This window comes from Halichoeres trimaculatus, unplaced genomic scaffold (genome assembly GCF_033239565.1).
Source record: "Halichoeres trimaculatus isolate MK-OKI-2021-1 unplaced genomic scaffold, fHalTri1.1 fHalTri1_scaffold_8, whole genome shotgun sequence".
In the NCBI taxonomy this organism is placed as follows: Eukaryota; Metazoa; Chordata; class Actinopteri; order Labriformes; family Labridae; genus Halichoeres; species Halichoeres trimaculatus.
Genome location: NW_027437186.1, coordinates 25116233 through 25141586, shown reverse-complemented (window position 1 = coordinate 25141586; position 25354 = coordinate 25116233). Strand labels below are relative to the sequence as shown.

Below are 25354 nucleotides of genomic sequence, written 5' to 3'. Positions count from 1 at the left end.
AACTTTTATACCGTCTCTCCTTTCTCCCTTAAAAATGAGGGAGATTTTCTTCTCCTGCTCTTCCTGCTGATCTGACGGCTTTCCCAGCTTAACTCAGAACAAAGTGTGATCAGTCTCTGTTTTATCTCCCTGACAAAGTGGAGCCAGTCTGTTGAGCTCCTCATATATTATGTTTTATGGGTAACAATCAACAGAAGTTTGTCTGATTGGAGAAGAATAGAGCCTGTAGCAGATTTCTCTCTTATCTTCAAACATAGTATGAGCACATGTACTGCTGCCCCCCTTTGTTCCAGAGAAACAACCAATCCACATTTGAAGAGCTGTATTACTCAAACAAACACCAGTATGAAGTCTGCACGAGCCAGTCAGCTCCCCCGTCCTGGACTCTGTTGTTTTTTAAAACCAGCCCCCCTTTTCCTTTCCAGTAGATTTGGCATTATTCAAGCTAGCACATGGACAAGAGCGGAGGTGAAGCTCCTCCTCTGTCCTTGGGGTTCACTTGTTTTCCATCATTTTTTTTTTGTTGAGAGATTGGAGTCATGCTCCCTGTGACTCATGCAGGGTGGGTGGATGTCTCTGCTGGGTGTGGTTGTAGTGATGGTGGGTGAGGGATTTTTTGTGGCTGCTCATGGAGAAAGAAAACACCCAATTTGCAGAAATGCAAATGAATGGATGGAGATCTTTTATTATGATCATATGAGTTAAAAACAGCTCCTGTGGTGGTGTGCTTGTGGTGGAGAAAGTCTGCATTTGCCATAATCTATATCTTCATTTTTAAAACAGGAAATGTTTTACTCAAGCTGCTGCATGAACAGTGCAAAAACCTGCAGGTCAGTTAGATACACACAGGTATATTAAGGCTTGGGTGCAGCTTTTGCATTAAACTGTGTGGAAAAGCTGAGCTTGTTTTTTTATGCAGTAACACAGTGGTTTCAACCATGCGAGCTAAATGTTCTGTTTCAGCTCCCAATGTGGGCTCCAGATGTGTTCCAGCTGCAGCAGAGGGGTTAGCTGCACACAATAGATCAGGAGACGGGGTTGCTCTCCTGTAGTCCAGAAATAGGGAATAAAAAATCCCACCTCCCCGTCCGACCGACCACTCCTTCCCACCTCCTCCCAAAAGTTAGGCACTTCCGAAAAGTGGTGACTCAAGCAGCACCAGAAGAAGAAGACTCCATCACTCCTCTTCTTCTCTCGTTGATCTGTCTCTGCATGAGGTGAGGCTGACAGCTTAATTGGTTCCCTCAGGCGCTGTTTTTTCTTCTTCTCCTCTTTTCTTTCAAACCCAGCTTTCCGTGCCGTCTGCTACACCTGCCTGCCAAGCTGCAGCCCGATGGGCGCGGCTGGGACCTGAGCCCAAATCTCTGTTTTGACTTGCCTGGGAAAGTTGAGAGAAAAAGCACAAAAGGGACGGAGGAGGACTTTAAGAACATCCCACCCCGGCGCGTCAAGTTCATACCAGCACGTTATTCCTGTGGATCAGACGTTGCATCTCGAGAGGGGGATCATCGGGATTTGATTGATACTTGATCGAGCTGGCTGAAGGTAAGGATTCAACGACTTTGAGTGGTTTTTTTTTTTTTTTTTGGAGGATAAACTTTTTTCTGATGTTTGCTGATGTGTTCCCCTACCTTGCCCTTGCATCTCTGCACTAACTGCTCTGTGGGACTTTGGTGATGGGCTCTCAGGTTCTTATTTACAGCCTTTCTCTGGATATGTTTGAAGGAATTGTGCAAAGTCCTCTATATGTCCTAATAAAAACACAACTTAACATGTCTTTAAAACACACTTGGGGGGGGGGGGGGGGGGTGTTTGGGGGGATCATCTGTCTTCATGCATCCTTAAAATTAGTCTGTTAGTGATCTCAGGATAGTTTTACATGCTCTTCTGCTGTGCTATTTACATCCATCTAAATATACAACAAGACCTGGATCTTGCTCTAGCGCCAGCTTTATGTGTCAGCAGACTTTTTGCGGTTCAGATCAGTTACAGGCTGTAAAAAATGAGATTGGAGCTTGAGTGTGATGAAAGGAAGTGGTTAGTACGTCCAGAAATGCAGGCGATGATGATTTCCAGTGAATTTTAACTTTTCTCAGAGGTTACTGAAAAAGTTGTGTGGTCATTGTACTGTAAAGGCTTGTTTTGATTTTTTTTATCTGTGAGAGTTTGTGCGCAACATAAAAAGAACATGATGTTAAATGTCCTTAGTTGGCAGGGTGTGGTGAGAAGATGGTCTTTCAGAGCCGTGCAGGGATCCACTGGCATCTTTTGTTCATTTGTTTGCTCTTCAAAAGCGTGAATGTAACATGAATTGAAATCTGATAAAAATGAGGCTTTGTAACATCTGAAAGCCTTTTCTTGTGGTATTTTCAATTCAAGTGAGCTTGAAATGTGCTTTAGAAGTATGTAAATAGGTGAAAGTGTTGTCTTAACCGTGCTTGAACTTGGAACGACAACAGGATTTTTGTTTGTATCCCAACCAGTGGATAGTTAAAGGGAAACACGTGTCCAGTACAATATCACATCGTGGCTTTTAAAGTCTCATCATGAGACCAATGTGGTCACATTTTTCTGTCTAATGAAGCATGGGATTCAAGATTTAGGCAGTAAACAAACAGCACAAACTAGCGGCCTGTTCTTTAACCAAAATATTTTGGGGCGTAACTTTTGACATTTTTTGCTCTTTTCCCATCAAATGTTTAACTGAAATGCCATCAAACCACAGATTCAACACAAGGAATAAACAGAGTTCTGTATCAGTGAAAGGCACTCTGTGGTAAATGTTTCATCATCATGTCAGCAGATAAGATGGGATGGAGGAGTTAATAGGACTGATGGACTTCTCAGTGGGCTCGGCGGAAGAGAGGGGTGAGATTTCTGACTTTTTTTGTAAAGTTTTGAAAAAGAAGAAACTTTAAAAAGACACAAAAAATACACACATTGAATTGTGGAAAACTTTGGTTTTATTGCAAAGTCTTGACATTCTGCCATGTAAACTCAATTAAGGCAAATTAACTTTCAGCCGTGGGGTTGAAAGTTTCTCAAAATCCAAGCAGAGACTGTTAAATGTTTCCATTTCACAGGCAGTAGTGTGTCCAGAGATATACGACCTCATTTAAGAGCTTAAAGTTAGATTGGTGTTGTGTAAGTGTGGGTTTAAAGACGCACTAGTTATTCCTCTGGTGATCCTTTTGTCTGTCTTTTCTGGGGGCTCACTATCACTAACATCATGCCTGCGTTCACTGGTGTCGGGTTTCTGTTCTGTTCCTTGCTCTCTCGGGGCTCAGAGGTGTAAGTCATCCACGGGGTTTTCCTCCAGCAGTCATGACTGAATGTAGAAAGACAACTCATCGCCGCCTAAAGATGGCGAGGCCAAAAAAACATCTCATTACTTGGAGGAACTAAACACAGACAAACATATAATCAGCCGTTTTGTTCTCCTCGAGTTCTCTAGTTTTGTGAGTCACTTCCAAATGAAAGTTTATATATAAATCACTTTCAAGAAGTAGTTACATAAGAGAGAGGGGAAAAAGAAGAACAAGACTATGGAGTTAGAACATTTAATACGCAGTCAGAAAACGGTTAAAAAGCCCCAAACACGTGAGTATGAAGATTTTCATGCTCTTATTTGGCTCCTTTGAGACGCTGTTTAAGGCCGCTACACAGTTGACAAGCAACAGCAGCAAAAAATAAATCACCTTTAGAGTTTTATCCTTGACCCTGAAACAGACACAACTCCCTACAAGGAGGGAGGAAGATGAGGAGGACAAGGAGGAGGCAGCAGCATGAAATTGAAATGGAATTTACTTTACATCTCAGTCCAGTAAAACTCAACAAGTCGCAGGTGGAGATCAAGATGCCTCCTAGTGGAAGATGTGTTTAATTACAGAGTTAACTATCTGCAGACAGTTTATGATAAACATGATATAATTGGCACAAGTCTGAGTGCTTTGTTTACATTCAGCAAAGGTTTTAACTGCATCTTAAAGGACAGGCAGATGAAGAGAATTCTCTTCAGAGACCCGACTTTCATCACTAGAATTAGTTTAAAAAAAGCTACACACAAGGGTCCAATTACTGAAGACTTTCTACAGTATACATAACTGTGGTTGGATTTTTATTATGTTCTTAAATTACTAAACCATCCCAGAAACTCAGAATAGTAGGGTCTGATCTACAGATGTGTTTGTCAATATGGTAACCAAAGTGTGACACCCCCAGAAAAGACGGACCAGGCATGCTTATGCATTTCTTTTATTGATTCACAAGCAATTTGTTTGGTTGTTTTTTCATTTTGACGTTGACCTTGACAAATAACACAGAAATTCTGGTGCCACTCGCTAATTGAATACCTTTTATTTAGTGCTAAGTCAACACAAGTTACAGTGTTTTAAACTGCTGATAAGAATTCATAAATGCTTTATCTGTTATACATCACTAATAAGAGTAAACAGCAAAAACTTGGTGGTACTTAAAGCTCCTGTGAGGAGTTTTTAGCTGGTTATAAAACAGATTGATATTAACACGGGCCTTTGCGTGACTTGTGAAAAAGAAATTGTCAGGAACAAGATTTATAATCCTCTCTGGTTACTTTGATGTCTCTGCCTCAGCTGCTACCTGGTAGGTGTCTGACAAGAACACAGCAAGCAGTTTACATTTACCAAATATTCACACTGTCGAATGTTTGAATGTTAAATAATAGAATGAGGAAATCTTTTGTCAGGAAGTACATACACAAGATAAGAAAAGGGAAGTTGGCCATAGGGGGCGCTAAAATCAACACAAGTTGAAAGTTCTTTACAGGAGCTTTAGGGTCTCTTTTGATAACATAACATTTCTGAGCCAAACCATTTAACTGAGCAAGTATAGGCGACTGTTAGTTTTATTATCCTATTTATTCTTCAAGCTACAATATGAAAGCTCCTGTTAGGAACCTTTTGGTTGAGCTGATTTTGTCTTTTCTGGGAAATCTTTTACCAGTGAAATGTATTGCTCACTGTGAAGTTGAGCTGTGGAAAAAGTAAAAAATACTGTTCTTGAAGCGCGGTGCAAATCCTCTTATCTGACACCTACCCCCTTTCAGTGGTAGCAGACATCATGACTAGTAAATGAAAATTGCCAATCTTTTCCTTGATGGTTTTGTATGTTATTAAGAGGTGTCACTGTTAATTTCAGTCTTTTTAATGACCATCCAAAAATTCCTTACAGTAGCTTTAAAAGAGGGTCTAATGAGAACAACCAAATGTGAAATATGTAGCAGTGAACTCCAGAAAAATGTGGCTTAACATAACACATAGATGATTGATGTGACATGACTGAGTGAGTTTCCAATCATCTAAACAAGCAAAATCTGCAGGTTGGAACACTTATCACATGTCACAAAAATATTCAAACCTCTCAAATATTCCTCAGGTGAACATTCAGAAAACAAAAACCACACCCAAACTGAAGAATTTAGCTCACAAGCTGAGAAGCTCGTTGATGGCAGGAATCACCCACAGCGTCTAGTATGCGCCACATTGGTTGTGAATAAATATTTCACGGTTGAAGGAGAATACCTTGTTGGTGTTACTCTGTGCTTTATTAGGCAACCAACTATGATTGACCTGAATCAGGTTTTGAAAACTGAATCAGAACAATCTAGTAGATGTATTAGTTTCCTGGTTTGCAGAGCCTATTTCAATTTGTTGTTTAAGTCTTACACTTTTCTGATAAGTTACATACCTCACAAGGAACATTTCTCAAATCTTGTTTTATTATTGTCTTATAACTGATTTGTTTAGCATTATTGAGATATTATTCATCCATAAATCTGACCCTAAGTGACAGGATAAAGACTTCTGCATACATTAAAAGTGGCACCAGCTCTCTTAATGTCGTCTATCAATCTCTGTCACATTATTTCTGTGAAAGCATAACAGTCTCCTGCATGCCAGTCATTCAACACTGCAGTTAACACTTGCCAACTGGGATTACCATGCAGAAGTTTAAATAACATAGTTTGATTTACATTACTGCCAGAAGCTGCTCAGTGTATACAGAGTAATCATTTTCTTACTCTTTTATGATCCATCAGTTGTGACAGAAACTATAACCACCACCCGGCTGACTTCTCTACCACCAAGTGAGTGTCTCCTCCTTCCAGACAGACTTTCTTTAATTAATGCCAGTAAAGTGTAGTATGGTAATTACAGCCAAGCGATTCTGTAGGAAGTACCCGATGAGTAACAGCTTCTCTCTGTTTTGCTGTGTGTCTTTTTGTTGCTAGAGGGAACCAGCGGATCAAATCACAGGAATATGTCCAGCAGTGCTGGAGGGCTGGGCTTGGAGAAGAATGTCTTAACCCAGAACAGCGGTGGAACTTATTTTTCTTCATGTGAGAGCACATTTCCACTTGTGGTACAGAAATTGGGAAGTTGTGTAAGGCGGCATGGTATATTTGTACCCCCCTGTGGAGAGAGCATGTATCCTGATTTAACCTTGGACCTCACTTACAGTTTTTCCAGGCACTGATAGAGGAAGTGTTTATATCCTTACTCATGTGTTGACAACAAATCACACCTTTGGTGTTAAAAGGAAAAGTAGGCACTGAAACACAGGAAGGATGAACGGGACCTATTGTGTATTACTTTTATTAGATTGCTATCAGGGGTAAGATAAGGGGTAAAAAACACTTTTGCTTGTGCTGAAACGTTTTTTGAACTTGCCATTAATGAAAGAGTTTATTTACTTCAGTATAGTCCATGAGTTTAGAGTCATCTTGCCTGAGTATTTTCTCATAATGTAACTTTATTTACTCTAAATTAATGACAGGCATGGATAGAGGCATTTATAAAACACAAAAGAACCACAAAAAAGAGCTGCTATGCAAAATTCATGATCAGTTTATGAAATACTAAGCTTGTGATATTAAATCCAACCAACTCTATACTGAGGTTGTATAGTTAAAAATTGCAATTATTATTTGCTAAAACATATCACTATTTGTAAATTTACAATTCTTTCAGCTAAAATAAAAACCGTATAGGGATGAAGGAAAATATCTTTGGATTTCATTTTTATTTATCTATCTTTTTATTTTATTTTATTTTTTTACATATGTCTAATATTTTGGGTAGATATTAAATCTGTCTTCCGGCGCTGCTGTTTTTTCAAAGGCAAAAAAATAAATGAATCTAACACTAAAACTTATTGCTTTAAAAAGTTAGAAAAAAAAGCTCAAGCTAAGCACAACTTAACTGTGAATATAAAATCAAACAGTCAAGAAGTGAAAGCTGTCATATCCTTAAGCTGTTCCTATTGTTATCACCAACATTTAGTCTATCCAATAGTGACACCAAACAAGCAGTGAAAAAATATCTTTGATAATTACAGCTGCAACATTTATCAACTATTTACGAATTTCCCATTTTTGAAAAAAAGTGAACAAGTGATTGAATTATCCGATAAAATTTTCAGCAGTGCTGTAAAATTGTCTATTTCTGCCAATTTTCTACAATCCAATAACATAATCTACTTTATAATTAGGACCCTAACGGTCACAATTATGTTTTGGGAACTCTGACTCTTATATCACATTATCTTGTCTAAATAGATTGTCAACTCAAATGGTACATTTCCTTCAGGATATTTACAATCTGGTCCTTTCTCAGCATGGTTTTCATACTTCCTCTTAAGAAAATAATCTGAATATGGTCGCTAGAACAGCTCATACAGTAGTGTTTTGTATTTCCTGGGAAGAAACTTGTTTAAATTTAGCTCTAAAATTCTTTGGAACAGTGCTGCTTTTTGTAAGAGTTGTCAGTCAAAAAAATTTTCACTTCCAATATTCAACTTTTGGTATAAATAGATAATCTGATTGTGAGTTGTCTGCAAGTAAAGCCTAAAATGCAACAAATATGCAAATTACAGATTCCAAATTTAAAAAAGAAATCTTCAGTTGGTTCAGTCGTAGTCAATTAAATTGCTTCTCTATGAAAAAAATAACTCTGATTTGTTCTTATTCCAAAGACCCTTTAAAATTGTTCGCGAAAACTTTCCATGGATTTTCAACCTCCATTTTTCTGTAATACAGCATAAACTGGAAATACTTATGTTAAGTATTGCTTAAATTTGTACTCAAGTTAAACTAAGAAAACTCTGCTCCTGTGTCTGTGGAGCTGATACAAATACAGGAAATAAAAATAACATGTGAATGTGTCTCCCTTTAGCCTCTGCAGGGGTGAACACCAGCAACTACAGCTCCTCGTCAGGGGTCTTCCTGGGAGGAGGCTCTTCAGGTGAAGGAGATGGAGGAGGGACCTACATAGAAGGAGAGTTGTTTGGAGGTGGAATTGGGGGAGGAAGTGGAGGAGGTGTTGGTGGAGGAAGATCCAGTAGCAGTTACACAGTGAGCTCTGTGTCAAAGGTCAGGTCCAGCTCATCAGGCGGTGCCAGGCGTGCTCAGACTGCTGGCTCATCAGGAGGTCTGTCGCCAGTTTTCCGGGAGAGGAAGACCATATCAAGCCGCTCAGTGGGTTATGACGGTGAGATTCTGTTAATAAAATAAACTCAGATCAGTTTGTAACAGGTGGTGCACGAGGCAGAGGCTAAAAAAAGTGAAGGAAACTCCCGTTCATGAGGGTGCTGTTATTAAATCTGCTGCTATTGTGTTTTCTTCTAGGAAGTTCAAGCGCTAACTCCTCTCCAGAGTTTACACGCAAAGATTATGGGAACTATTGTAAGTGTGAATAAAAGCAGTATGGGACTAAATACTCTAATTACACAACGATTTATCCTCATGTGTCCTCTCTTTGTGTGTGTGTTTTTTTCAGGCTCTGGCAGTACAAGAGGGAGGAGCGAGAGCAGAGGTATTCGATAATAGTTTTTTTCCCCTCGTTATTTCTGCACCATCTGACTTTGAATTGTCCTGCCTTTCTGTTTTATTACTAAACCAGGATTCCTTTTTCCAATGATTTCTTTCCAGAGAGCGAGATCAGAGCCAGATTACAAAGCGCCTCTCCCACAGCCTGCAGATGTAAGACCACTTGAGACACATTGATCCAATTGGTTATGCAATCCCTCATAAAGCATCTTTATTCCAGTGTTCATACAAATAGCCCTTTGGATAGAGGGAGTTTTGTACTCAGGGGTTACATTAGGGCAGTGTGTTTTTTAAAGTATCCTGCTGTCAAATACTTTGCCCTGCATACTGTATACAGCAAGCGTAGGAAATTCCTCCTCCTTCACCTCTCCTCACATATATGTTTATATCCATGAAATTGTGATTCGTAACACATGTGCAGCTCCCACGGATGGAGGATATACAGCACATCAGCAAAAAGAAAAGGGTGGGGCTGATGAGAGGATCACGTGTTTGTTTGCATTGTGTTCATGTGAGGAAGAAGCAAAGGGCCAGATCTGTGGTGGCAACAAAGGCAGAAATGAGTCACTGTTTGCAGTCTGAAACCAAATAGAAGGCAAAAATCTCAAGCAGAGGAGTGCTCCCCCTGCTGGTTGAAGTTAGAACCTGCAATTAGTTAATCCACATTTTTCTAACATTTAGTCAATCTGGGCAACCTCAGGCTCACCAAACCTCAACTGGGCAGTAAGTTCCTAATGAATTTTCTGTACTCTCAGCAGCTGAGGAAAAAGTTAGCACTATTACATAAGTGAAAATCCAGTAGCATGCAAAAACATGGTACTTTATTTTTAGTGCACCCTGTACTTTAAGTGTAATAGCCTATGTTTAAAGTTAAAGGTCATACAGTAGTTGAAAAATCACTACCTAAATTATCCCTATCTACCTCATGCTACAAATCTAATATTAAAATATTAGCAAACTATCAACCAGTTCAAAGATTTAAAAGTTCTTTGTTGCTGATATGTACCAAATATATATATATATAAATGATCTTTCAATTGTAAAAATTACAAGAGCCTACTAGTTAATTCTTTATTTAATAATAAAAACAACCTGTTTCATTTCTAGCTCCCTTTACCTATTGGTTTTCTTATATAAAACTGACTTTATGGCAGTTATATTTCTGTATATTTCTGTAGAAGACATCCAAAACAGGTTATGTACTTTCTGGAATAGAAAAGCCTCAAACCAGACAGCTAAAGAAAAAGTGCTGGCTGCATTGTTATGCTAACACTAGCAACAGATGCAGCAACAGAGATAGCTGATCTCACCTTAGACAAAGCATTTTTTTCCAAAGCCTATCTTTAAATAAAATAATTATTTGATAAAATTGCAGTTTTGTACTTAGGCACATGCTGATAAAATCAACAAGTCAAGCTAGCCAACAAGGTAACTCTTAGCTAACCAACTAAGCAGCAATTTTAGCTAACTTTTTTTGTTGTTGCTAAAATAGATGTAGTTACACGGCATTTATATATTTCTAACCTTAAATGTTAAAACTAATGATGTATCAGTACAATTAATTTTGTAATAACATGATAATTTTATGTTGTTAGACTCAAAATATCAGGTAGCATTTAAAGAGAATCCTAATAGCATTTTGATAGCATGTGTAGTAAACAAAAGAGCACAAAATCTGTTTTCAATTAAAAAAAAATGTACATAATTTTTTTTAGATAGGTTAAATCAGTAGCAATAATTTTGAGAGAATCAGACTAAATTGGACTATAACAGTAATTTTTAGTCTTCATTTTACAATTCAAATAACTTTACTCTTTCTTGTCATTAGTATTATTTTGCACACAGTTTAAGGTTATTGTGACTGAATTAGAAAACAAATTATTTTTTTCTGTAACTGAGTGCAATTCAGATTATTCAGATTATTGTGTCTCCCATAGAGTAAGTAAGAAATATTTGAATAAATATGTTGAAACGTACTTCAAAAACCATCTTGAGGAACTGCTTACTGTATTTGATAAGCTTTATTTCTGTTATTTTGCAGGGACAGAGCTGGATGACGTGAAGAAGCTTTTGAAGGGTCGTTCCAGCAGTGTCAGCCCAACTCGATCCACCCTGCCTGTACCTAAAAAGGCTGCTGTGGAAACCAAGACCATCTCAGTTGCCACTCAGTCAGGTATGCCCAGCGTCACTTTAATGCACATACTTCATATGTACAGATACTTTGACTCTAGCTTTAGGATGTGTGGTTTTAATTTTCCATGGTTTGAACCATAGTTCAACATTCCCAGGTGCTTTTAGTTTTTCATTCTTCGGGAAAAAATCTTCTGTGAACCACATGTTGTGATAGAATTTAAGAGGTACAAGCTGGAGTAAGTTTGAAGAAAGAGAGCTTTAAATTTCACTGGTTTTCATCTTGGTATCTTCTCTTTGTTACAGGTTCACCTGTACTGAGCTCTGGTTCAAGGTCAGGCGGGTTCCGCACCATCCAAACATCCACCCTGTATGATTCTGGCCTGACAAATGGCGGGTTTGATTCTGGTTCAAAATCAAGTCAGTATGATATCACTGTAAAGTCAGGTCAGTATGATACTGGTTTGAAATCAAGCCAGTATGATGTGACTATGAAGTCAAGTCAGTATGATACTGGCCTGAAGAGTGGCCAGTATGACACCAGCTTGAAGTCAGGCCAGTATGACACTGGTGCAAGAACAGGCCAGTATGACTCGCTGGATGCTATACTTCCATCCTTCACTTGGTCCACCTCCACACTGCCTGCCCAAGGCAACATGGGGGCCACGACTGGCAGCACCAGCAGCTACTCGTACCAGGTCAACACCAACAACATGGGGGGAAGTTCATCACCAGTGGGCCTCACCTCCCCCTCCTCACTGTCAGGTGAGACCAAATGAACCAGTTGGACAGACCTTGACCTTCTTTAAATTTGCGACTACATTTCACTCAAAAAATAAAACACTGTCTCTTGTTTACAGTTTACGGCTTCCAGAATAACCTGGCACCCACCTCTAGCAGTGTGCTCACCACCAGTGGAGCCAATGTTAACGCCAACCTTGGAGGTACGGATGAGAAATTCCACAGTATCTTGACACATTTATCGAATATATTTCATTTAATACAGTATAAATGTATGTGTTTACAGGTTATGGCGTGCAGAAGAACGTGTCAAATAGTAGCGGTGTCATCACCACTGGAGTAGCCTCAAGTATGTCCACAATAGTTTCAGTTCTCACTAATCAGATAAGGTCAAACAGAAGTATGTAATTTCTGATAGTTTCATTTGTCTTCACCAGCCACTAGATCCCAACCTGACGACTCTTATAAGAAAGACTACAAGTTCCTCATCACTGACAAGGAGAATGTTCCAGCAAAGAGAGACACAGATGTGCTCATTTTGGCCAAAGACAGCGGGAAGCAGTTCACCAGCAGCAGTGTTCATTTAGGAGGAGGTGAGTTGGGATTTTAGCGCCCCCTTCTGGAGAAACACTGAACGTTCTTTCTAAATAAAAGGGCTCATCAGCTTTCTTTGGAAAGTACTTAATTGAGTTTTTAAGATCACTGATTCCTGTTAAAGCTTCCAAAGAGAAGTCTACAAGCATATCAAGTTCCTCTTAAACATCAACATGCACTTTTTTTAAATTCTGTCGTTAAATTTAAGACATGTTCTCAGTGTCTTACTTATCTCATTTAACTTTGATTTCTCTGTCTAGTCTTGTATTGTTTAAAGCTTTCTGGATTTGTAATTTATTCATACGTCATGTTTATTATACTTCAATTTTGTGTGCATCTTCCAGCTTTTTAAGAGCTTTGTTCGGCTGCTCGTTAAAACACAGTAAAGAAGTATTAAAAGAACTGTTTCTAACTTATTAGGGTCACTGTCAGGAGATTCAATAAAAAAAGAGAAGCTGATTTCGAGCTACAGTGAGGCAGCGCCCCTGAAGACAGAGACTGCAAACTCTTACTGTGAGTTCCTATGAATTATCTGTATGAGCATTGCAATTCATTTGATAATAATAAATAAGAGTGAATCATATTGTGTGCTTTCTTTAGATGGATCATCAGGAGTTGTAATGAAAGACAAAGCCACCTATGCAGGTATTTCTACTTGCGTGAATGTTGTTTTTATGTGATGTTAAATCTTAAAGTTGTTTGAAAGTAAGGAATTTCACCCTGTATTTAGAAATCAACAGGGACAGCGGTGCCTTCGGCGGTGGAGGATTCTGCTGCTGCTCTGATTCCTGTTGCTCGTGGTGGAAGTGGTTGCTGGGTCTGCTCCTCCTCTCCCTGCTCCTTCTGGGACTCCTGTTTGGGCTCATTGCTCTGGGTAAGATCAACTTGTGCACCAGTATGAGATTTAATTGGGAGAAACAAAAATATTTGCAAAGATTAAACTTCAGGAGCTAAGACATCCTTTTTTAGAGCTGCTCTGGGTGGGACTGTGTTCAAACCAATAAAATGAGTGTCTCAGCTTTTACAGGCTGGTGAGCATTATTTCACAATGTTGCTAAGAGATGTGAGACAGTGAATGTATTCCTTTCCCTGGAAATTTGATCTCTTGGTTCTGTCCTGCTGCCATAAAGTCAGTCTGGCATTCATTGTCAGTGGAGCAGCTCCAGAAATTGTTGCTGGATGACATCAGGGACTCCAGCTTGTTTTCCTGCAGCACAAATGGTGTTAGGATTTTCAGGTTAAAAATGTCTGAAAAACAAGCTAGTAAACTCTTCTCTGCCCAAGGCCTGCTACTCGTTGTTTTGAGGCGTTCTTGAGTGATCTGTTATTGATCACAGGGGTGAATAAGAGTGCAGAAAGCTTACTAGGGATGGTAATAGGTCTTCAGGGGAATCAAATCTCCCGCTGTCAGGGCACAGTGCTCAGAGGTCAACGGGTTAAACTGCACATGTAATTTTTCACTGAAAGCTGGAAAAATGTATAGATGTATAAATGTTGTTCTTTATTCATTTTCTAAACCGCTTATCCTGTTCAGTGTTGAAGCAGGTGGCTGGAGTCTATTCCAGCTGTCATAGGGCGAAAGGCAGGGTACACCCTGGACTGGCTGCCAGCCAATCACAGGGCTCACACATAGACAAACACACACACACTCTCACCTACAATTAACCTTATGAGCATCATTTTGGACTGTGGGAGGAAGCTGGAGGACCCGGAGGAAACCCACGCATGCACCGGGAGAACATGCAAAATCCACACAGAAAGGCCCACCGGCCAAGCTGGGAATCAAACTGGTGACCTTCTTCATGTGAGGCGCCACCGTGCAGCCCTGTGTTGGTCTTCAAATAATTTAATTGTTATTATTGTTGTCTGTTATGACAGAAATTGCAGTTGTTAACTTTTTAGATAAAAAGTAGAAGCAAAATAATCTTAAAATACTTAATGATTCGATTTTCTATCAGTACATTTTCTTTCACATTAACCTTAGACATAAAAAGTACACATTAAGTAATTCACAACTTTGATTTAAAGTGAATAACAAATGTTTATATATATATATATATATATATATATATATATATATATATATATATATATATATGTATATATATATATATATATACAAACATATATATATATATATATATATATATATATATATATATATATATATATATATATATAGATATAGATATAGATATAGATATAGATATAGATATATATGTATATATATATAAGATTTATTTTAGATTTTTTTTCAGTTTATCTGTTTTTTTCACAGATTTTCAATTAAAAAAAAAAAAATTAAATAAATGTTTTTTTATATTATCTGATTTTTTTTTAATCAGTTTATCCAAAGTCAGTCACAATGGTGCATTACTATTACTTCGCTTACAAGAGTTTACTCAGTGAATAAAAGACCTTGTCATCAATGTTAAAAAATAAACATATTTTGTCCATGCACAGTCTTAATGCATATCTGAAACTCACAGTGCTTTGTGTAAAGTGTATAAGCATCACTTTTACGTTTAAAAGAAAATAAAATCAGACAAAAGCAGCTAAATAACAGAGATAGTTCAGAATTAAGATTCACTTTAAATCACTGCTGACATGAGCTCCTCACATTGATACAACTTTTCTCCTTTCTTCCTTCAGCTGAGGACGTGAGGAAGCTGAAGAATCGAGTGGCGACCCTAGAGGCTGAGTCTTCAGTCGTTGCTGCTCGCACCGGTCGTCGCCCAGGCTCGAGCAACGACATCTACATTGCTGGAGCAGGAGCAGGAGGAGAAGGTGGCAGAACACACATCTTAGTTGCTGGTGCTGGTGCTGGTGCTGGTGCTGGTGCTGGTGGTGGTGGCTATGCTGGTGGAACGGGCATTGACATTGCCCTTGCAGGTGGAACTGCTGGAGGTGCTGGTGGTGGTGGTGGTGTTGGCTCTGCTGGTGGAACGGGCATTGACATTGCCCTTGCAGGTGGAACTGCTGGAGATGCTGGTGGTGGTGGCTCTGCTGGTGGAAATAGAATTGACATTGCCCTTGCAGGTGGAACTGCTGGAGGTGCTGGTGGTGGTGTCAGTGGATCTACTGGTGGAAATGGCATTGACATTGCCCTTGCAGGTGGAACTGCTGGAGGTGTTGGTGGTGCCAGTGGATCCGGTACGGCAAGTGCTAGAGGTTCTGGCACTTCCAGCGGCACTGCAGGTGGTACCAGTTCCAGTGTCGCTGGTACACTTGGTGTGAGTGGAGAACAAGTAGACTCGTCTTCTCTTCAGCTGATGATCCAGAACATGTTAAGAAGGGAAATGCAGTCACAGACATTCAGAGGTATGGCACATTCATGCTGCCTTAAACTACACACACACACACACACACACACACACACACACGCACACACACACACACACACACACACACACACACACACACACATGGCACAAACAGTCATTTAATAACCATTATTATCTGTTACAGCTCTTCTAGCATCTACTGTGCAGTTAGTGCCTGGACCTAAAGGTGAAAACCTTTTCTTTTATAAACTCTAAAATTTATGATGCCTTTTAAAGTCAATCATCATGACCAGTGTTCTGATTATATGCATTTTTATTCTTTGCAGGGGACACTGGACCCAAAGGTAAGTAAGCAAGGCCTTGGTTTGTTTTTTATTCTTTTTAGCTGTATTTCTTTTTTTTTTCAATGTCATCGACTGTTTCTCTCATTGTTGTCAAATGTGTGTTTTACTGGCCACAGGAGATCCTGGTATTCCTGGAATTATTGGTGAGCAACATTTACAATGTCTGATATTAATCAGCACATCTTTAGGAACATTTTTGACTTTTGTGCACATTTAATGAAATCCTGAAGTTTGACTTTGACCTTTGACCTCCAGGTGCTCCAGGTGCTCAGGGACTAATTGGCCCTGAAGGTCCCAAAGGACAGAAAGGAAGCCAAGGTATGGAAGCACTCTTCAAACCACACAATACACTGCTCATAATCCACAGGGACTGATAATCTGTATCCGAAATTCTTCATCAGGTGATCATGGACTGGATGGGGTACCAGGAATCAGGGGAAGGGAGGGTCCAGCTGGGCCAAGAGGTGAAGCTGGACCTTCAGGTGTTGGACCAAAAGGTGACAGAGGTGAGAAAGAGATTTGTAGCACATTTTTAATACTAATAATCACAGTACCTGTCATCACAGATAGTAATATTTCTGGCATTTGCAGGTGCTCCTGGAGAGCCTGGGGCTCCTGGACCTGTGGGCCTGGCTGGACTCAAAGGCAAGACCACTGAACATTTCCATATTTTTGGAAATACACGGTCAAAAAAAAAAACACTATACACTAATCAACTGCAGTCAACTTGTGAAAGTGCAATACCACAAATAAACAGCAGGTGGCAGAAAAGAATCAGATAACCTGAAATGCAGATTAAGATTATGCTTCTCTAATAACCAAAGTTAATTTGTGCTCTAGGTGAACCTGGACTGCCTGGTATTGCTGGGCCTGCAGGTGAGTCTTTCATCATTTGTATGAAGCATATCAGTGATCAAAAAACACCTTCAGTAACTTTAAAAAACTATCAAAACTTTCTTGACCCTATTTACATTATTTTTTGGTACAGGTCAACCTGGTCCTCAGGGTTTCCGTGGCGAGTCAGGGCTACCTGGGCTTAAAGGTAAGTTTCATTACCATTTGCTTAGGTAATACGGTTAAATTCATGGTTGGTCGAGGGTTGTTGTAAGGAGAAAATATCCTTCTTTCATTCTCCAGGTGACAGAGGTCTGCCAGGGTTTCAAGGACAGAAAGGTTTGTTGTATTTTCTCAGCTTTTTATGTTTTGAGCTGCTCACAGAAATTTCTGACTAATTTTTAATTTGTTTATTTTTTCAGGTGAATCTGGGGACAAAGGACTTAGAGGTTTGCAAGGTCAGTACAAATCTGTCTATTTAACTCTATTTACATCTGTTTGTTTTTAATTACTCTAGATTATGTTTTTTCTGAACACCATGTCTCACTCTTCAGGTGAGGCTGGTTTACCAGGACCACCAGGGCCACCTGGAGACAAAGGACCCAAAGGATCGATGGGTGAGTAATGGGACCTCCAGTATCCGATGATCACTGCTTCTTAGAGTTAAACAACACAGTTAATACATCCTCAAATCTCCCCAAAAGCAGCTTAGCTTAACTTGGCACAATGAATGGAAACAGTTGGAAACGCAAAGCCTGAATCTTTTAAGGAGCAACTTGTTTTGAATTTTGTGTCTCACCACATCTTGGCTGTATCTGTCAAGACTCTCGGTTGATTTACTGTAAACTGCTGATTATGATAACGTTGACTGATGAATAAAAAACAAAAATGACATAAACGTCATACAAGTCCAATTACACATTTCCTATGAGCAAGGATTTTTTTGCAGACAAAAAAAGAAAGATATGGACAGATGAAGTGTAATTAAAAAGACAATCCACAAGGTGGCAGCAGAGAGAGACTACTCTTACATGTTCTGTTTCCCTCCAGTGTTTCTTCTTTTTTTTCATTAAAAGAATTGGTGACCCAATCCAAACCCTGCAGATAAACTTTTCCAACAAAATTATTATTTTTTAAGTGTTTTACAATTTTGTATCTGTTTTCATGTCCTCAGGATTGGCCGGACATGATGGTCTCAAAGGATCAAGAGGTAAATGAAATACAGGAATGTGAAAATTAAATGACTTTAAAGTGCAAGACTCATGTCATTATTAATTATGTTTCTCATTTGCTCCTCAGGTGATCAGGGAGTTGCAGGGCCACCTGGACTTAGAGGTCCTGCTGGGCCTCCTGGAGATAGTGGAATTCCAGGTAAACTGAGTCCAATGTCACTTTAATGGAACTTAATCCAGAATTGATATTTCTTATCAGTGGTTGCCTAGGAAGATATATTCATAGTATCTCATTCCCTGCAGGAACACCTGGGCTTCAAGGACCTCCAGGTAAAACTCTTAAACAGGCTACACTTTAGTAACAGTATTAAGTCTGCGGCTCAATCAATCAATTGATCAAACTTTATCTCAAAACACTTTTCCAAAAAACATTAACTGGTCTAGACCTGTTAATGTTGATAAAATTTAGAAAGCTTTTATGTGTTTATTTTCGCTATTTTGCTCTCAAAACTATATTTTCTGTATGTTTCAGGTATTCCAGGGAATCCAGGACGACCTGGTGCCAAAGGTACATTTATTCTTGATCACTTTCTGCTGCCTAAAATACCCTGTTTTTCAAACCCTCTTCTAAAACATGTCTGTCTGTTTTCAGGTGAGACTGGTGAAGCAGGAAGAATCATCAATGCAGGTAACACATCATGATGAAATTTTTGTTTTCACACATTATTTATTATAGTTTGATTTAAGATTATATAATTGAATCACTTTTATTTTCTAGCTGGCTCCACTTCTGTTGGAATCCCAGGACCACCAGGACCTGCCGGTCCTCCTGGCCCTGCTGGACCGCCAGGATTATCAGGTTTGACTCTTAAAAGCTCAAAAAGCATTCAGATGATGTCCTCAGTATCTCCAGTTTTAATTTAAGCGGTAATAAAACTAACCACAGTTATACTGAGAGTTTCATACTCTTGCTTTACCTCCTCAGGTCCCATTGGCCCTGCTGGTCTGCCTGGCCAACCTGGTACGTCATCACACTTTTCTTTTGCAGAGGAAGCATTTTAGATTGGTAACGCTAACATCTTGGTCTTACAGATTCTGCATTTTCTTTATACAGGTCCTAAGGGTGACAGAGGGTATAAGGGCGATCAGGGAGAAGCAGGAATCTCAGTGAGGACGTCTGAAACTGTTCGATCAACCAGCACTGGCAGTAAGTCAAGAAAAATATAGAAAAAACATTTTGATAATCTTGTGATTGAAAGTTGAATTCCTAAGCAGTAAAACACAATGACTGAAGCTAGTAGTGGCTAATGCCAATAACAACACTGACATTGTACACTTTCTTTCCTTATTTAAAAAAAAAAAAAAAAAAAATCGAATTCTGGCATTAGAATGATCCAATCATTGCTTCTATTGTCCATAGTTAAACAGTTAAAAAAAAAATCATCATCATTCAATCGCCCAGAGGACTTTTTATGACTTTGTTTGTCTGCGTCAGGTCAATTTAGCTCTGGTGGATATACAGCACTGCCTGGTCCACCTGGTCCACCTGGCCCACCAGGACGCCCAGGTAAATTTGATATAACATGCTCTGTTGTAAAAGAAAGTACAGAAGATTTATTTTTTATGCCAGCATTTCATGATCATTGTCCAATTCTATGTTGTTTTGTATTGTGTTTTGTAGCAGATCAAATCTCGTTGTTTTGTATTATATAGCACTGTTTTGTATTATATTATATCATATTGCTTGGTATGGTATGGTATGGTATGGTATGGTATGGTATGGTATGGTATGGTATGGTATGGTATGGTATGGTATGGTATGGTATGGTATCATATCATATCCTATCATATCATATCATATCCTATCCTATCCTATCCTATCCTATCATATCATATCATATCATATCATATCATATCATATCATATCATATCATATCATATCATATCATATATCATATTATATATCATATCATATCATTTCATAGTTCATATTATATCCAATCATATCATATCATATATCATATATATCATATCATATATCATATCATATCATATCATATCATATCATATCATATCATATCATATCATATCATATCATGCCATTTTATATCATATCATGTCATGTTACATCATATCATATATCATACCATATCATTTCATACTTCATATCATATCATATCATATCATATGATATCATATCATATCATATCATATCATATCATATCATATCATATCATATCATATCATATCATATCATATCATATCATATCATATCATATTATATCATATCATGTCATATCATATCATATCATATCATATCAAATCATATTATATCATAATATTGAACCACACCCCATGCATCCTGTTCTGTTTCGACAGTCAGTTATGATAGATGTATATAGTATGACATGAAGAAAATTCAAGCAGCATCATCTTGAAAGAATGAAATACTTTAACTTTATATGCTTTGGTTTTCATGGGTTACTGACAGTTTAAAAATCGTTTCATTAGGTGATTCAAGACAAGGACCTCCAGGACCACCAGGGCCTCGAGGTGAACCAGGTGAGTATCTAAGCTTGTCAAATACTTTTTACCAGAAGTCGACTCTAAAGTCATTAATTTCATAAATTTTTCATGTTGTGAAGTTCAGCTGTTCTTGGTTTTAAACTGTAATCGTAATTTCCAGGTTATGGCAGACCAGGACCTAAAGGAGACAAAGGAGACGCTGGCTTCTCATCCAGCTCTGGTATGATCAGTTTACCCAAACTTCTTAAGAGTCCTGATGAGGTTTTAGCATTATCAACAGCATTTGAACACTGTTCTTCTTACAGGAACGTACTACCCTGGCCCACCAGGACCACCTGGACCAGAGGGACCTAAAGGATCAACAGGTGATCAGATTTAGTGAAGATTTCTAACTATAATTCCATTTTAAAAAGAGAGAATGAGGACTTTATCATGACACCTCTGTTGTTATTTCAGGAGCTCCTGGACCGAGAGGATACCAAGGTAGTTATCTTTATTTTCATATTTTTTGTTCTGTAGATTACTTTTATAAAGACAGCTCTGATCTTTCCAGCATTAGTAAATGTTTGGTCTGGTTTGTTCCACAGGTGAACCAGGCACTCCAGGTGCTCCAGGCGCCCCGGGAAGCTCTGAAAGAGGTCAGCACCCAGATACAGACCCACAAAATCAAATCAGTTATTTTCAGACACATATAAGTGGAGAGAGGGCTCAATGCACAATGTGATGAAACGTGACTGTATCTTTATTTCATCCTCATAGTCTCTTACTCTGGAGCGGTTTCGATCCCTGGACCACCAGGTCCTCCAGGGCCTCCTGGACTTCCAGGACCACAGGGATACAAAGGTAAACCTTCAGACACGTTGAAATCTATGAATGCCATCGTTTTTTTGTTCTGTTTTTCAGTTTGAGTCTACTCCCCGTGTGTGATGTATGAAAATAACACCTTTGTTGTTGTGTATCATTTCTAAGGGGAGACTGGAGCTCCAGGAATTCCAGGCTCTTCAAGGGGTACAAAAATGTTTTTCTCTCCCACTGTTTTTACTCAAACCAAAATGCTTTTTTTAAAAAAATCTTAAGTTATTTAAAATGGTTTTAAAGTTTGATTAAACAAGGCGTATCAAAGCTCATAACCCTCACTCTTGTCCTTAGGCTCAATCTCACTGTCCCCAGGGCCTCCTGGTCCTCCTGGTCCTCCTGGCCCTCCAGGCTCCTTCTCTTCATCCAGCGAGATGCGCCAGTACATCACCGACTATTTGAGTAAGAATTTTGATCAGGTTACATCAGACGCTTTCAGACTTTAAGGAGAAAGGAAAGAGTATGAACATGGTTTATTTCGTTCCTCACAGGTAGACACAGACAGTCAGGTATCCAAGGACCTCCAGGTCCACCTGGGCCTCCAGGAATCCCTGGATCCTACTCTGGCTCTATTGAGGACATCTCTGCTCGCATCATTGCATACATCCAACGTGAGCATCTTCTTGACCCCAGTGTAAGCTCTTCATTGTGATTATAGTAAAAAGGTGGCACCTCCAAGATCTGTTGTGTAATTCCAGGTTCAGGCTCTGCCTTCAGCATTGGTGTCCAGGGACCACCAGGTCCACCTGGTCCTCCTGGAGCTAGCTCTGGATCTTTCACTGTCAGTGGTCTTATTGCCATGCTTCAGAGTAAGAACAAAACCTTTGATACTCAAATGATTCACTCTGAAGACCAAAACATGGACAGGACTTCACTGTCCTTGTCCACATTTCTTATTTTCACTTGACTTTAAACAAAATCTCATGTGATCCATCCAGGAGATGATGTGAGGAGATATTTGACAGGACCCCCAGGACCTCAAGGACCACCTGGGCCACCAGGATCAACAGGAGGAATTTCAGCCACTTACAGCACAGAGGAGATCGCTAGATACGTCTTCAACATCATGAATGGTGAGCAAAGGTTACCTTAGGAGAGACGAATAACCCTAAAAGAGGGCCACTCTGTACTCATTTGATTATGTATTCTGTTCAGAGAGGGGTATTGCTCGAGGCCCACCTGGGCCTCCTGGTCCACCTGGTCCTGCTGGTGCAGGAGGAGCTGGTTTCACTACAGCTACCATCGATTATGCTGCACTGGCCAGAAGTATGTTTTATTTATTTTTTCAATTGGAGGTTTGTTTGATTCAGAAGGATTTTGCTGTTGGTGCTCATAACTGTCCTTCTATCTTCCTCTTTTCAGACTCTGACTTCCGCTCATGGATATCATCTGTCACACAACATGGTCCTCCTGGTCCCCCAGGACAGCCAGGACAGCCAGGTCCTCCTGGCCCTCAGGGTCCTCCAGGGTACTCCTCTGCCACAGTGTACGGAGCAGGAGGAGTTCAAGGTCACAGCTTGGAGGAGATTCAGCGTTATCTGCAGAGTGAGTCTGATCTCAGGGTGAACACAGTGTGTTGTTTAGACTGGTGAAGGATGATGATTTGACTGAGAAGGCATTTTATAAGTCAGTTTAACCACAGGAGGGTAGCAGAAACAAGTTTTTTAGAAGGTATGAGTTTCCCCAGGATTAAATCTATTCACAGGAAACACAACTTAAACATGTACAGTACAAGAACAGCAAAGAGACAAGAGGTGACACTTTGTCCACAGGGGGCACCAAAATCAACACAATCTAGATCTCCTCACAGAGGCTTTAACGGTCTTTGTGACTGTCATTTATTTCTCTCCTCCTTTTTATTTACTGTGGGCTCTCAAATAATCATTCATGTGTTTGCAGAGGCTCTCTTCATCCTGCTGTGAAAACAGAACGATAGAAATGCTGATCCTGAATTTCTTTCAGGTTCTGGGTTCAGAGGTCTTCCTGGCCCTCCTGGTCCTCAGGGTCCTCAAGGTCCACAGGGTCCACCGGGCAGTTACTCTGGTACAATTTCTTATAATGGAAACCTCCCTCGAGACACCATCCGCACCGAGATTCAACAGTATCTGACCAGTAAGCTTCTCACCTCCAACACACAAATTACACACACGAGATCAATGTTTGTGTCAAACTGGATTTAACTTCCACAACCTGGATTTTTACTGGATCTGGAACTAAGACCGTAATGCAGGACATAGGAGCTCACATGCAGGTTTGACAGATGAACTTTTATTTTTCAGGTGACAATGTTCGTCGCTCTATCATTGGACCTCCTGGGCCTCAGGGACCAAGGGGAGAGAAGGGAGAGCGTGGAGAACCAGGCTATGTTCAGACCTACTCACAGAGTCAGAGCTACAGTGACTCACGAGGAAACTCCAGGCGCTCAGACACAGATCTCAGCAGGCTCGCTGAGAGACTGGATTACTCAAGTGTTGCCATGAAAGTCACAGATTATATCAAGAGTGAGTCCATTACAGCTGTCAGTCAAACTTTTGATAGGTATATGATCACAAATGTCTCTTGAATTTAACTAACATTTAAGGTGGCAACTCAAGCCCATTTTTGACCTTTAGTAAGAAACATTTCAGAAGATTTTTGCAGTAGAAAGCCAAATTGCCTGTTTTAATATTAGAATTAAGATACAAAATATCTCCTCCGAAAGAATTGACACCAAAATGAGCAGAAAATGTTTCAAAGTAAGATCCACTGTTTGACGAACAATGAGCAGCATGTCATTTTTAGTTGGATAATTTGGACTGTTCTAAAATAAAGAAATAATCCAGTGGTAGCTGGCTGTTTATCAAAGTGGAACAAAAACTACCTGTAAGAAGGTGTCTATTCTTTAAATGTTGCCAAATGTAAAATATGTTGAACACAACAGGGCTCAAGTTTTGCCTTATCTAATACTTGACCGATGATGTCAGATTCAAGTCTATTAGTATAAGACCTCCATCCCCCATCTCCAGTCAACAAGTATGGATAAATTATTTTTGTTGAACATCTGATTGTCACTACAGCTCTTTGGTTTACCTCCCTCTTCTAGATGAGGGCCTGCTGCAGGATTATTTGGTTGATGGTTCATGGAGAGCCAATGTCAGAGCCATCCAAGGCCCTGCTGGTCCACCTGGTCCTCCTGGACCAGCTGGTGTGAGCCGTGTCATCGGAGCATACGGCAACGTAACAGCTGACCTCATGGAGTTCTTTAGAAGTAAGGAGATGCAGTAATTTCTCACTAGTGTGGTAAAGTTGGTGGGAAAATGTTTGATCAAGTTCTAATCTGTGATTTCACCCGCAGGATATGGCACCATCCCAGGTCCTCAGGGAATACCTGGAGTAAAGGGAGACAGAGGGTACCCAGGACCCAGAGGAGAAAAGGGTACATACATACAGAGTTTATGAAACACACTCACACCTGGGTGAATACTTAATTTTGAATGACTGGAGACTTTAATCAACCCCTGAATCGTACACTGTCTCAGTAGTTTGAGTGAACCAGTCTGCAGCTGGTCCACAGTGATGTCTCAGTTAACGTAAGAAAAGCCTCAAAAATACAAAAATATAAATCTTGAAAAAGGGCTTCACATGGAACCGACAATCAACAGTAACAAGGTTTGCCTCCAGCATATTTTTCAAGGTAACCACTAAAAATGCATTTTGCTTTGTTGGAAAAGTATTTCTGTTGCCTCAATTCAGGAACTATTATCAGGAGTTTATCCACACCCTTAAACCCGTCATTTTGAGTATTCATCCAGGCTATGGTGTAAATTCTGACAAAACAACTACTTATCCGGCATTGTTGCCAACGGATCCACGACCACTCGTTCAATAAAGTGACGTTTCACATGTTAACAGGTGACCGTGGACAGCCAGGTTTACCAGGACTACCAGGGTCTTACACCGTCCAAATTCCACACAAAATACAGAAGAGGGATGCAGGTAACCTCTACGACATGATCAGCCAAAAATTGTCCT

General features: G+C 39.6%; 1 protein-coding gene across 1 annotated transcript in view; it reads left to right on the top strand.

Annotated features, from left to right (window-relative positions):
* Window positions 1-1127: 1127 nt before the first annotated feature.
* Window positions 1128-25354, top strand: part of LOC141794873 (uncharacterized) — a 25435-nt gene continuing 1208 nt past the window's right edge. The window contains exons 1-55 of the mRNA XM_074675454.1: window positions 1128-1545; window positions 2801-2868; window positions 6077-6124; window positions 6269-6376; window positions 8211-8525; window positions 8663-8719; window positions 8814-8849; window positions 8966-9016; window positions 10905-11036; window positions 11300-11758; window positions 11854-11937; window positions 12021-12083; window positions 12172-12327; window positions 12749-12841; window positions 12929-12973; window positions 13059-13202; window positions 14981-15649; window positions 15797-15838; window positions 15939-15956; window positions 16073-16099; window positions 16212-16274; window positions 16358-16462; window positions 16548-16601; window positions 16797-16832; window positions 16945-16998; window positions 17094-17129; window positions 17213-17248; window positions 17345-17407; window positions 17965-18000; window positions 18090-18161; window positions 18266-18292; window positions 18495-18530; window positions 18615-18650; window positions 18741-18821; window positions 18948-18983; window positions 19077-19169; window positions 19458-19529; window positions 20474-20524; window positions 20649-20708; window positions 20794-20853; window positions 20945-20971; window positions 21076-21126; window positions 21248-21331; window positions 21458-21496; window positions 21638-21745; window positions 21835-21954; window positions 22042-22152; window positions 22282-22416; window positions 22499-22609; window positions 22706-22888; window positions 23306-23455; window positions 23623-23844; window positions 24426-24590; window positions 24678-24758; window positions 25235-25318. Of these exons, the coding sequence (XP_074531555.1) occupies window positions 2814-2868; window positions 6077-6124; window positions 6269-6376; window positions 8211-8525; window positions 8663-8719; window positions 8814-8849; window positions 8966-9016; window positions 10905-11036; window positions 11300-11758; window positions 11854-11937; window positions 12021-12083; window positions 12172-12327; window positions 12749-12841; window positions 12929-12973; window positions 13059-13202; window positions 14981-15649; window positions 15797-15838; window positions 15939-15956; window positions 16073-16099; window positions 16212-16274; window positions 16358-16462; window positions 16548-16601; window positions 16797-16832; window positions 16945-16998; window positions 17094-17129; window positions 17213-17248; window positions 17345-17407; window positions 17965-18000; window positions 18090-18161; window positions 18266-18292; window positions 18495-18530; window positions 18615-18650; window positions 18741-18821; window positions 18948-18983; window positions 19077-19169; window positions 19458-19529; window positions 20474-20524; window positions 20649-20708; window positions 20794-20853; window positions 20945-20971; window positions 21076-21126; window positions 21248-21331; window positions 21458-21496; window positions 21638-21745; window positions 21835-21954; window positions 22042-22152; window positions 22282-22416; window positions 22499-22609; window positions 22706-22888; window positions 23306-23455; window positions 23623-23844; window positions 24426-24590; window positions 24678-24758; window positions 25235-25318 (5380 nt within the window). The 5' untranslated portion in view covers window positions 1128-1545; window positions 2801-2813. The remainder of the gene's footprint in view (window positions 1546-2800; window positions 2869-6076; window positions 6125-6268; window positions 6377-8210; window positions 8526-8662; window positions 8720-8813; window positions 8850-8965; window positions 9017-10904; window positions 11037-11299; window positions 11759-11853; window positions 11938-12020; window positions 12084-12171; window positions 12328-12748; window positions 12842-12928; window positions 12974-13058; window positions 13203-14980; window positions 15650-15796; window positions 15839-15938; window positions 15957-16072; window positions 16100-16211; window positions 16275-16357; window positions 16463-16547; window positions 16602-16796; window positions 16833-16944; window positions 16999-17093; window positions 17130-17212; window positions 17249-17344; window positions 17408-17964; window positions 18001-18089; window positions 18162-18265; window positions 18293-18494; window positions 18531-18614; window positions 18651-18740; window positions 18822-18947; window positions 18984-19076; window positions 19170-19457; window positions 19530-20473; window positions 20525-20648; window positions 20709-20793; window positions 20854-20944; window positions 20972-21075; window positions 21127-21247; window positions 21332-21457; window positions 21497-21637; window positions 21746-21834; window positions 21955-22041; window positions 22153-22281; window positions 22417-22498; window positions 22610-22705; window positions 22889-23305; window positions 23456-23622; window positions 23845-24425; window positions 24591-24677; window positions 24759-25234; window positions 25319-25354) is intronic.